The following is a 13,280-nucleotide window of genomic DNA, read 5'->3' as shown; positions in this document are numbered from 1 at the left end:
TCATCTGAGAGTGAGACCCCATTTTGCTGGGTGCTGTACATATACATAAGACAGTCCCTGCCCAGAAGAGCTTGCAATCTACACAGATAAGATTGACAAAAGGGTGGGAGAAAGGACCTATTAATCCCATTTTACAGATGGCAATTGAGGGACAGAGGGGCTAAGGGCCAGATTTTAAAAAGCACCCAAGGATGCAGATAGGTGCCAAATAGGATTTTCAAAAGCACCTATCTCCATCTTTAGATGCTAAAATAACTTGAAAAAAATCTAGCCCTAAGCAACTTACCCAGACTCACACAGGAAGTCTGTGGTGGTGCAGGGACTTGACGCTTCTGCTCTCACTTGCACCATATTCACATTGGTGTATAACTCAGGGTAGTTCTTTTTGCTGTGTACTGGTGCAAGTGAGATCAGAATCATGTCCTATAGATAGAGGAATCGTCTTAGTACCGTGCTGCCATTTAAAAAAAAGCTCTTACTAGTATAAAAAAAGTCCAGTACCAGCTTTACGTACCTGTGTTTAGAAGGACAACAGCACAGATCCAGACTTGGAGAACAGACGTTTAAGACTTTTTAATTCATTTATTAAATCAGCCATCCAATAGAATCTAAGCTGAGAGCAAAGGGGATGTGTCATATGGAGCTTATGTTAACATGTATGTTGTTATATGACGTAACCCTGCTTCTCACCGTTGTCGGTTTTAGAGATTTTTGAAGCCCTCATCAGTTAACTTCCTGCATAATACAAGTCACAGAGTTTCACCCAGTAATTCAGGCACTGAGCCCATAACATGGTGGAATTAGAGTATCATTTAGAGAGCCATCTAGTCTTGATTTAAAGATTCCAGCTGGTGGATAATTTACCCCATCTCTTGGTGATCTGTTCCAGTTATTAGTTATCCACATTTCCATCTTTATTTCAATTGAAAGAAAAGGGAGAATAAGATGAAGCATAAAATTGTTTTCCCACTCTTCCACGTCAAGCGTTGCATAGGATTCACCTCTTAAAAATTGCTACTGTGTTGTTACCTTTAGCTCCAGGACAGATTAAAGAATGGTTAGAAGCACAGCTCCCACATGACCGGTATAAGCATGTATAGCTAAATAGCTTAAAACAGCTACTCTAAAGAAACATCTTTGGCAGTATGCTTAGACATTTGGAGATGGGAAAATAAATGACCACATGGCTAACATGGAGAAGGCTGGTTGTTTCTGCTTGTACTCAGTGAAATATTAGTTTCAATTTTATTTGTAGGCACTGAATTTACTCTTGTTATATTTACTCGGTAGAACTCTACTAAGTATCGCTGGAGCAAAGTAGAATGTCTTTGCCAGATTCTGTGGCAAGGACTTGAGAAGTCTGCAGTTAGATGAAGGCTTTTATACTCTGTGCTAATGTAACCCACACACACCTTCTGGGCGTGGTGTTCTGTCCCATCTAGTGGCATCAAGTCCACTTTGAGAGAATTAAGTGAGTCTGCTCTACAGCCTTAGCTAACAGCCGGTTGGCTTTTAGCTCATGCAGCAAAGGCTCATGTACTAAGCTCCAGAGGCCCTACATTCGATCCCGCCCGCCAATAACCAGGGTCTGTCAGTGTTACACTAACAGAACACATTGTGCGCTACAGAGACCCAAAGAATCCAGGGCAGGGGGATGGAAATGCTACTATCAGCTTCTGTATGTGTTCTCTCAAACCCACAGCCAACTACTGTAGAAGTAAGGTTTATTTTCTGTTTGTGCCATCCCATCCATGCTGCCTCTGGCCTCCACAAACAGGACCGCCCACAAGAAAGCTAACAGTAAGTTACACAGGTTTCAGAGTAGCAGCCATGTTAGTCTGTATTCGCAAAAAGAAAAGGAGGACTTTTGGCACCTTAGAGACTAACCAATTTATTTGAGCCGATGAAGTGAGCTGTAGCTCATGAAAGCTTATGCTCAAATAAATTTGTTAGTCTCTAAGGTGCCACAAGTACTCTTTTTCTTTTTTAGTAAGTTACACAGCAATTCATGATCAAGCCTCGGGGTGAAACCCAGAATTTCTTGGCTTCTGGCCTGATCTTTCAACCACACCTCACTCTCAGGATCGTAAATTTCGTATTGTATTATATTAGTATCACCAAACATTTTCTGTATCAAGATTGATCTAGAGACATAAAAGTCAAAACAACAACCGAGAGCCTGATCCTGCAAATACTTGGAAGAAACTTTACTCATGTGAACAGCCCTTTGATGAAGTGGGTTTGAACACATGTCCTAGAGGTGAAAGGCTATCCCAATACCAGTCCCCAGAGTCATTCATTACCACCCCACAGGAAAAAGATTCTCCAGTGCTTTGTACCTTGTGTCAGTACTTACACCTGTGCTAAGGAAGCACCCAGGGGTGTAAGTCAGAATTCTCCATTTACCCATTGTGTACAGGTGTAAGTGACTGCACATGGTGTGAGGCTGTAGAGAAACAGGCCCCATCTCTCTGGCAACTCTTTACAGGTTTGTAACCAAGAGTTTCTTTCATAGGAACATCTTGTTTCTTGCATGACTATGTATAACAGCACATCCTTACTGACTATATCTTTTGGACCAGGAGGACAAAGGCACAGTCATACTGCTACTTTGTCACCCAAGTAATCTCACATATTCCTGGATAGCAAGAAGTAGAGAAGAGCTTTTACACATTCAAAACCACCCATTCCCCCTTCTCCCCCCCCACACATGGCCACGCGCATGACTAAAGTGACTAACATTTGCAGAAGTCAGCTAAATGGGAGGAGGCAAAATAATGTAATTACATTTTAACCCTCCCCCCATCATTTCCTCTTTTCAGATTAAATGAACATGTTTTAGCAGCGCACAGTTTCTGTGAGGTGCAAAAATAAATCTCCAGACTTTGTCATGCTCTGAGTTGCTTTTCTCCAGGCTGAATATTTCAATTCACAAAAAGTAAATAAAATCAACTCATGTGACAGCGTTTACTGTCATGGTCTAAAAGATACGTGTCTTACTTTAAGGTCAATCTGAGTGTGTCTCAGTTTCTGACACATCAGGCAAACTGTTATCCTACAGCAATGCATATATTAGTGGGCCACACTAATTAGGTTTACTGAATTGTGAATTAAACCCCTAGAGGAATCTACTAGTATACAATAGATTTGCTAGAAATCTTTTAAATCTTACTTCACAATCCAGAGGAAGGTTTTTATTTTTTAAACTGTTGAATTAATCTTCAGCATGAATCATGGGGCAAAGTGTTAAGAAATTGGCTCCAAAATCCCCAGCAGCTAGTTTCAGTTAAGATTTCTCTCTCTCTCTCTCTCTCACCCCCCTCCACAGACTTGTACTTTTGAGAGTGGATTTTTTAATTGACTTTCAGTGGACAAAATGCAATTTTTTTCCTGATGACAAAATGTGGATCCAAAGTTTAGATTGTAAAATATCTCCTAAATAGAAATGGATTCTCTCATTCAGTGTGTTCCTCACAATTCTCATTTGTATTTCTATATAAATTTACCTTACCATCTTCCTTAATCATTTTGGATGTACAAAAATCAAACACAGGGGAATTAGCATACTGGTCCAAGGTCCATTTAGTCCAGTATCCTGCCTCTGACAGTGGTCAGAGGAAGGTCTAGGTGCTCAGCAGAAGTGGGATAATCTACCCCCTCTCAGGGGCAGATTTTACTCATCCTGGTTAACCACTTGGAAGAGCTAATTCAGACTTGCATTTTGCAGAACTGCTTCTTGTAGCTTGCAACAGTCTTATCTAATCTGATTTTGAGTTTTGAAGTAATGGTTCCATTTCCCTTGGGACTCTGCTTGACTGTTCAATTGATCTTTCTGTTCAGATCTTTTCTTTAACGTCTAATCAAACTTTGCCTTCCTTAGCTTCAAACCATTGCTCCTTTTCCTACGGTTTCCAGAGACTAAAAATATTTCATTCCTTCATTTATTTTGTAACTTCTGATGTATTTATAGACTGATCACATCTCCCCAGATCTTCTCTTTGCCATGACACTCCAAAGAGGATCTCCCTTACATGAATAAAGGACACATACTATGGTATATGAATAATAAAACAGTAACTTCTGAGATTAGATTGGAACAAAAATGTCTTTAATCCACCTAGACTAACGGGGGAATGTACATCTGATACCTTGCCACTGCAATTCCACCACTGGACAGTAGGTGGAGTATGTAAACCTGCACCTGGCCTCCCCACTACACTGGTGAAATTTAGTCACAGGTGTATGCACTTACTGAACTGGTTAGTCCCACCTGATGTAATAATTATGGGCCTGATCCTGCAGCCACTGAAGTCAGAGTTTTTCAATTTCTGTTACATCAGTGGGAGCAAAGGGCATTCATCCCTTTGCAGGATATCGCTCTATGGCCAAGCTCATCCTGGCATGCACTGAAACAGTTCATTCTTCTCATTGCATGTTTGCATTTTCTACTCAATGTGAGCCTCTGCAATTACAGATTGCTGTCATGGAAATTTAGGCTGGGGGTAACAACATTTCAAGTACTCCCCAAATCATTGCGCACACACAAAACTGAAGAGTTCTCTATGCCAGCACTTCATTAGCTTAAGCAGGTCCCAATACTCAGCCTACTGCCCAGTGCTTTCTTGATTTACTTTTTCTTATTCCATCGATGAAATAGCAATACATCATTGTGTAAAGTGATTTTAACATTTTAATTTCTAGCACAGCCAAGGTCTAAATTGAAATTCATTGTTTCAAAGGAAACTGTCACCCATTTATTTATGGCCCTTCCTTGTTTGTAGAACCCACTTAGAAGACTATTTCGTTACTGACTTTGCCCTTCAGTTTGGCAAATGAGCTCATAATACCAAAGCATCTTCAGTCACAATCGTGCAAATCTTTACGCACCTGAGTAGTTCCACGGTGTAAGAGTTGGCAGGATCAAGGCCTTAGGTTACATCCTCATTATGGCAGCACAACATTTAGAAGTTTGTGTTCCTTCAGAACCAGCAGAGTGAGCACACAGTGGCCTGACCCTTATTAGTTTGTCCTATGCCGAGTGCAAGAAGAAACCAACGCTGGCAACCAAAAATGCTTTCAAGCGCTCTTTGTGTTCTGGTCCCTTTATGGGTCTTCATGTCCCCCAGCATCAGAGAAGCCTCAGGATTTCTCTAACAAATGCTCTGCTTTGCCCATTGGCTATGAGAAGCAAAGAATAGTTGGAACCACACCTTCCTATCCTTCCCCACCCTCCAACATCAGGGGCTGAGAGCAGGGCTAGTGTATGGAGGCTCTGGCATCTCTACTTTAGAGAAAGCTGCTCAACATAGGGGTTATTCCCAAGGGTCTGTTTCTGCTCTCTTGAAGGGCTCTATTTTTGCAAATGGACTGTTCGGTTCAACAAAAACAACACTTTACTCACACGGTGCTGAGCTTTCTGATTTATCAGATTTTTAATGGGTCAGTATAGAGCTTAATGTTCATCTGTTAAGATTCTTATGCCATTAAGAATAATTTAGAAGAAGTTTACTGTGTATACATTTTCAAGATGGACCGATGGACCCATTCAGGAGCCTGCTGATGGGCCAATATGTGGTACTGAACATAGTATCCTACGGTTTTGAAAAAGCTTAAAACAATTTACCAGACAGAATTTCCATGACCTTGCTACACATAAGCTTCCACTTCTCGCCCAGGTTTACGAAGATTTCTCACTTTAAATGCAGTTCAGTTTCCATAAGTTTTAAGGTCAAATCCTGCTACTGACTTCAATGGGAATTGGATCAGGTCTTCTGTGGTAATTGTTTTACAAGTATTCCTTTCAGTGACACAGATCCACAATTCTGCATTCCCACTGATGATTATGAAAGGCAATCTATCCTGATATGGGCCTCTTTTACATATACTGTGGAGTTTTATTGTTTTTATAAATTTCACAGAGGGAAAAAAACTCAATACACAAAGGTGGCAACTCAGGTGATTAATGTGCAGAAGTGACACACTGGAATAACAGATACCCATCAGTGTGTGAGATATTAAGAATAAACATTTATACAAGTCAGTGAATGTTGTTATGCATTGTCAAAAATCTATTAAGGCTTCTAAAGAAGAGACATTTAAATACAACAGCTGCAGATCAATGTTCCAAACATTTTTATTTCACATTCACCTGCCATAGACAGTAATTTAATAGCACTGTCGTCCATGTTACTGAACACAATGAAAAACTTGGGTTGTTTTTTTGTTTTTTTTTTTTAGCAAAAGAGGATGTGTTATACATTAGCAAGTCTAGTCCAAACAAGTTGCTGTTTTGTACAAGTTGTCTGAACTATAAAATACTGTATACAGATGTTCTATAACATTCACAAGGGGGTTCAACAAGTTTTCTAAATTTTCAGGGCCAAATCCTTCTGATGTAAATTGGCAGAGCTTCCTTGTCTGCAAAGGAGCTACACCAGTTTTCACCAGCAGAATATCTGGGGCTTAATCCTTCCAAATTGCAGTTGACAGAGAATTTGTGTTGACAGACGTATTTTTCAATCCAACCAGTGATACTTTAAGATCTTAGTGATTAAAATCTAATTTGTCTGGAACTAGTTATTTAATAGCAATCCCCCTCTACATAATGCTGAAGTTTCAAAGAAAGTGGTATACAACAGCTACACTTGCTGTAATAAAAATATAGAAGTCTATAATTTTACATTAGAGAATTATGCAAGTTAAGATTCCATTTGGTTAAGTCTTAACCACCAGCTTCACATTTCTTATTGTCTGAAATCTTATCTATGGCTAAAATGTAAAACTGAAGTAAAATCTGGCTTCTTAGCAGTTGAAAAAAAAGTGAAAACAAATTTTCTGTTTCACCTTTGGCTGAATTTATCAAATCACTGCTTTTTTTTTTTTTTACACTACACTCTCTCTTCATGGTGTCTGGATTTATTTTTTTCAAGTATGTTACAAACTTACAATACATATATATTTTTTCCTGAAGTTAGAACTAGTGCAGTATTAAATCCAAAGTACAAAATAATCCTATCTTCCTCATTGTGGAAAACAAATAAATAAAATTAGACAACATTCCTAATTTACTGTACTGCATAATGGAGGTGATCAGGAATAAACAGCCACTGGAACAAGTAATGTAGAACAGAATACATATTGAAAAATAAAGACTTATATAGCAATATACATGTATCTAGGCATTGCAGGTATCACTGTTATCACAGAAAGTATTCAATTTATGGACCGAACAATCAATTATAAAATTCACTGGCTAGAGGAATTCCTCAGGAAGAACTGGCTTTCAGCTTGGATAGTAGCATTTCATTCTTCCGGCACTCCTGTTGATAAAAGTAATAGATTTTTAAATGTTAACTATAATAGTTATGGTACCCATATTCACATCATCAAGACTAAGCCTCCTACATTGTGAGAGCTGACAAGGAGAAATGCAAAAGGAATCTCCATTTGTCTCTTTAGGGCAACTTTAAGGCTCTTTTGTGCTCCTTTGGTGATACAAAAAGGACACACTAACATGGGTCAGAGTGGAGGCCAAAGTACGGTTATGAAGTGACTAAGTGACAGTGACATCATCTAACTAGTGATTTAAGCCTTCTGACTTTAGTGACAAAAATGATTTTACTAGTTTTTGTGCCTGCCTGCTCTGCAATCCAAGGCAACCCAGAGTGAGTTTGAGTTTTTTTGATCCATGAAATCAACAGAATTGTTAACTTGGTTCCAATGGCAGTGTTGGATCATATTAAAGAAGTTCTGTATTAAAATCACAAATGAGTTTGATTCCCCATAGTTTAAATTCCAGGGTATTACTAATTAAGAGGTCTCTTGGTTTTTGGTACTGTTTCTCTCCCTCTGTGTGTGAAACTTGCAAGCTGCTAATTGTGTTAGTACATTCTAAGACAGAGTCTGTTCTCAAAGCAATTCACAGAGACTCAAAGCAATACTCTAACAACAGAAACAGCACCCAGAGACTCCCCGCCCTTTTGTTGTATTAACAATTGTGATTAAAATAGAGATAGAGGATGTATGTGGATGGATGCTTGGTGTGGATAATAACTGAATGATCAGGGAGGTGCCAGCCTAAGAATCCAGTGTCCATCGGCTGAAGAAGGCGTCAAGTGGAAATAACCAGAGGACCCCCGGAGGCCAGACTGGAATCCACCCAACAGCCTCAAGAATGGGAGAACCAAAGAACAAGATAACATCTTGGAGCCGTCAGGAATGTGCCATCTGCTGATTGATTCAGCAACAGCATGATGCAGCAATTCCCATAGACTGGCATAGGAAGAAATTCCTATAAAAATAGACTCTAAAAAGTGAGAACTTTGGGGTCTGATTCTGCAAACCAACTTCCAGGAGCATCAGATGAACATCTGACAAGGCCCTGCTCCCTCCTCATGTCCAGGCCACCTGGCCAGTGGCTTGGCATGAGCAACTCTAAGGCTGGTAACTATGATAACTACTTTGCAGAACCTGTGTGTGTGTGTGTGTATGAATGAATGTGTGAATAAAGATGAGATTGAATGGAATGTTACAGCTGTAACTAACTGCTTACTATGATTCTTTCTGTAGTCACAATAAATGTGGTATTTTGCCTTTTTCCCTTTAATAAGCTCCTGCTGGTTTTTATTTTATTGGTACAACAGCAGGATCATTATTACAGGCGATGATGCACAAGGCAGAAGGAAACTAGCTTTATGGTCAGTCCCAAATTGAGTTTATGGTGCTGGTAGTTATGAAATCCATCGTTTTCCTTATAAACCAAACTAATTTGAAATGAAGGTCATTGATACCTGATCTGGAACCCTGCAATGCCTTTTTGCACAGAGTCTATTCTCAGAGAACTACTACAGCAAGGTCAAGAATTATGAACAAGTTTTCTGTTCCCAGTAAGGTTACCATTATCTTCCAGGAGACAAAACAGGACATGCCAAGGTGTGGAAATTCCTTCAGAAGATAACTGATAAGGAGGGATTTTTTCACTCTCCAAAGAAACTTAATTGCTAGAGAGGATGGAAACTCCTACCATAGTCCTAAAAATTGCTAAGCAGCTTGTCAGTCTCCCAGAGATATGTGATGCAAGGCAGGGGAAAATAACCCAGCACACCAGGACAGATTAGAGAAAGCAGCCTTTTCTAACATGCAAACCCCAAAGCTCTTTTGCACAGCAGTGCTATTTTGGCATTTGCTCTCAAAGAGACAATAATTAACAGAAGCACTGGGAAGGCTAAATCAATGAAATATTAATAGTACTTCTGCAATGTTTAGATGACAAGACCATGCATTTCCTCTATTATTTTACTAGAGAAAAAATACACAGTGCAGACAGTGTCACACAATTTAAGAACTTCTACATAAATTGCAGTATCAGAACCTCTACAAAAACCTACTACTCTTCCCCTCTTTTCTTCAAAAGACAGATTTTCATGCCACAAAAGGCTATATGTTAACAATATTCCTATTTATTACTCTAACAACTGCCACCAGGAAACACAGACAAGACTAGTGCCCTTCATACAGAGACAGCTCCTTGCACACATCTTTATCACCTCCATACTGCACTAATTAGAGTCCCTTTTATGGGTTTCCAAAAAAGATTCCATTAGACAACTGCAGTCTATTCAAAAGCTTTGATATCAGTCCATAATTAAAATTTCTTGTACTGTTACCTGAACGATTAAAGAATCGCTGAGTATTTGAAACACACTCCGGCCCATCCTCTGTATTATATATAATCCTTGTCAACTATGAAAGAAATCTCCAAGTCCAAGAACATTTAGGAAGTCAGGATGCCCTATCTTTGTCAATATGAAACACTGAACATATCTGGTACAGATCATCATGGCATGTCCCACTGCCAAAATGTTATGTAAACTGAGAAATCATAAATTATGACATGCAAGAGAATGCAAATTTAAATTTTGAATTGCCTCACCTTCCGTTTTCATAAATTACAATTTCCATGTTAATTCCATTATAGAGAAATCACATTCACTGGTCTACAGTAGCTTCCATTCAAGGATCTCAAAGCACAAAAGCTCAGTGGACTAGCTAAATAGTATACCCATTTTACAGAAGGGTTACGTGCTGGAGCAAACCTATACCTTCGTCCACTGTCAGTGCTACACGGAAGACTCACTAATCCACTTCCTAAAACGTGCCATGCCTCCCAGCATCCACTCCTGTGTATCTGACAAGTCTTTCAAGCATATCATCCAGGATCAGCACCCAAAGAATTTACAATCAATACATAGGATGAGACAACAATCTACACATAGAATGATACAATAATAGATGGATAAAAAAAATCTCTTTTTCTATGGATTATGACAAGATAAATGTTGAAGCAATCCTCATTACCTAAAGGAACAGATGTTGTTACTGTTCGTTAAAAACAAATCCTTAACTGATCCACTATGACATGCACATGTCTAAAATAAGAGTAGATCATTAAAACTTAACTCTTCATGATGGGATTTTCAAAAAGTGTTGCCCTAATTCTGCATCTATTGAAGTCAATGGTAAAAACACCATTGACTTCAGTGGGAGCAGAGCAGGTCAACAAGTGCTTCTGAAAATCTCACTACCTCCAACCAGCGAGGAAGACTGCCTTCAACTTATAAGCAAATCAGGCCTGTTCTAATAATTAATTAAAATATTTGTAATTGGAAACCAATCTGCATCCCTGTACCAGGGTTCTTCTCAATGAGATTTTAATGAGCTGAATGATGAACTTTTCAAAAATCACAGTTTATAGGCCAAAGAAAGATCTTTTGCTCCACCCCTACTACAAGAGTTCCAGTAATAAAGACCAGTTCTCTCCAATAATAGGAAGTGAATTGGAAAGATGACTGGGGGTTTCCTGAAAGATTAACCCTCTCCTTTGGTTTGACTCAGAGGTAGATAACCCAAAGGAGGCTTGTGAAAGTTATCTGACGTGAAAGTGTTTCTTGGCAAGCCAACGCATCTAGACATTTGCCTGTTAATGATCGTAAGATTTGTGATCCATCTCAAAGTGACCACTTTTGAGCAGGATGGCTTTTAAGATTATTCTTAAACACACCAGTTGTTTTACTGGCTCAAATTCTCTCTACCCAATACAAACAAAAATGCTCTTACCTCTTTAAATTCTTTCACCGTTTTAAAGTAAAGCCTCTGTTTCTCTAGCAGTTCCAGGTATTCATCATTTAACTGGTCTCTTCGCATTTTGTTTTCTTGTTTCTTCTTTTCTATCTGTTTTTAATGTGCACAAAGAATGAAAGACCATGTACTATATAAGTACCAGAAACACCAAATACATTTCCAAGTAGACAGAGAAAGATACTTCACAAAAGACACATAATGGACTTGGCTGATTCCTTCAATGCAATAAATATTTAGACCTAGATCTTGCAAAGACTTATTTTGAGTCAATGGAATTACAGTGCACATGTTGAGCATGCATAAGCCTTTGTGAGATCAGGACCTTATTTACAGAATAGCATTCAAATATGGCAGACAATTTATTGAAATTAAAATTACAGGTGAGAAGAGCACCCAAAATATTTGTACAACAAAAAGTTATTGATGCAGTAGTGAAGGTTTGATTTGGCATCTAAGATGGTTGCCTCCGTCATCTATTAACTTTGGAAAATCATACACTAATCTGGCAAATTTAACAGAAAAATTCAACTACTCTCAATCTAAGGGTCAGGAACAAAAAGTTTTAGATAAGTACTCTGACATTTTTAATGCAAGTATTTTATTACTTGATGCTTTCTGTCTCCAGCCAATGACTCCAGATGGTGTGTTGTAAGTAAAAAATGAACCAGCATTTAAAAATATAACATTCTTCATGTTCCAAATATAGCCTGTATATAGTATTTCTATCTTGTCTGTTCCTGTGGGAGACACTGGGGCTGATTCTCCACTGCCTTATGTAGTCATATACTCCTGTTCAAAGGGGGTGTGCAATGCTGTCATTCCGTTTTGGTAGCAGTTTGCACAGAGGTAAGGGATCACACAAGATTCCAGGCACTGGAGAACTGGGCCTATAAATGGAGAATATCCATTTGGAGAAATTCATCACAGAGGTATTTTCTACTGCTATAAAGCATTAACGTGAGCTGTTTGGGAAGCACCTGCAATTTGTTATTCCAAAACAAAGAACCAGGATGCTCCCTGAAGAGAGACCCTATCAAAACACACTGTAAACCAAACACACTGGTAGTTCATATTGAAAAGCTGCATCCTGAGTTCCCAGCACCTAAGGCAGAGTGAAGAGGATCAGTGCTAGTGGCTTCGCACTTGGTGTACATAAACAAAAGCAGATAGGCTCCGCTGGGAGTACTACTGGAGGGAGACAAAAAGCTCCTCCTGCCTTTAGCACAATGGAGCAGTCTGCTGCTTGTCTTCTGAAGTACATCTCTTAGCAAAGAGAAGGGCAAAGAATATTCAGTCAAGTGAAAAACCCTACTGCACTGACTATGTCTATCCCTCTCCTGCTCAAATCCCTCATAACCGGTTTCCTTCCTCAATCTCGCCAGCAAGGACTTGCACTCCCCTCATCAAACCTTGAACATTTAATGTAAAATAATTTTTTTAAAAATATTTCATTTATTAATGAAAACAAGGAGAAACTAATATGATATGAACAAACTTAAACTTCCATCATCCCTCCTTTGCCCAATACCTCTCCTTGTGGCTGGGTCATGTCAAATCTAAACTTGACTCTTCAGGGCAGGGACTGTACCTGTAGGGTCTCATGACGATAACTCTAAGGCATTACATACAAATGCTCATTAACAAATATGTACTAATGCATGGTCAGTATAGCAAGCACATTTTTGGTGATCAACAAAGAAATAACCGGTGAGATTTTTATTTATATTAAGGCCCCCTTAAAACTGCTCTGGCAGTGTAGAGACTCCTTAAAATAAGAATAAGATTATATTTATACCCATTTTAAGGCATCTGTATCTGACACTACAGTGACTTTAGCATCAGCAAGAATCAGGCCCAACACATTTAAGTTAAGAACTTTTCATTTCAAAGCTAGAGAAAATCTCAATTCAGACTCTTGGGAAAGGCTGACTGTGGATCAAGTGGTGAAAAAGTTCAGGGGGCAGGAAAATCTGCTGAAACTGGTTTGAGAGAGAGAGAGAGAGAGAGAGAGAGAGAGAGAGAGAGAGAGAGAGAGAGAGCGCGCGCGCGCACACACCCTTCCCTGTGAAGGGAGAGAGGGTGAACACCCTTCCATATGCAGCTAATTTGCCTGTCCAAAGAAGTAAGGCAAGAAGCTTCTG

General features: G+C 39.1%; 1 protein-coding gene across 6 annotated transcripts in view; it reads right to left on the bottom strand.

The window, feature by feature from the left end:
- Positions 1 to 6,115: 6,115 nt before the first annotated feature.
- The window catches only part of CCDC93 (coiled-coil domain containing 93), a 105,897-nt gene continuing 98,732 nt past the window's right edge, over positions 6,116 to 13,280 (bottom strand). For all 6 annotated transcript variants that reach the window (XM_037911890.2, XM_037911891.2, XM_043525571.1 and 3 more), the window contains 2 exons: positions 11,116 to 11,229; positions 6,116 to 7,319 (listed from right to left, as the gene is read on the bottom strand). In XM_037911890.2, coding sequence (XP_037767818.1) covers positions 7,266 to 7,319; positions 11,116 to 11,229 — 168 coding nt within the window. In that variant the 3' untranslated portion in view covers positions 6,116 to 7,265. The remainder of the gene's footprint in view (positions 7,320 to 11,115; positions 11,230 to 13,280) is intronic.

Source organism: Chelonia mydas, chromosome 11 (genome assembly GCF_015237465.2).
Source record: "Chelonia mydas isolate rCheMyd1 chromosome 11, rCheMyd1.pri.v2, whole genome shotgun sequence".
In the NCBI taxonomy this organism is placed as follows: domain Eukaryota; kingdom Metazoa; phylum Chordata; order Testudines; family Cheloniidae; genus Chelonia; species Chelonia mydas.
Note: the sequence above shows the minus strand (reverse complement) of the source record. Positions and strands in the feature narration are given on the sequence as shown.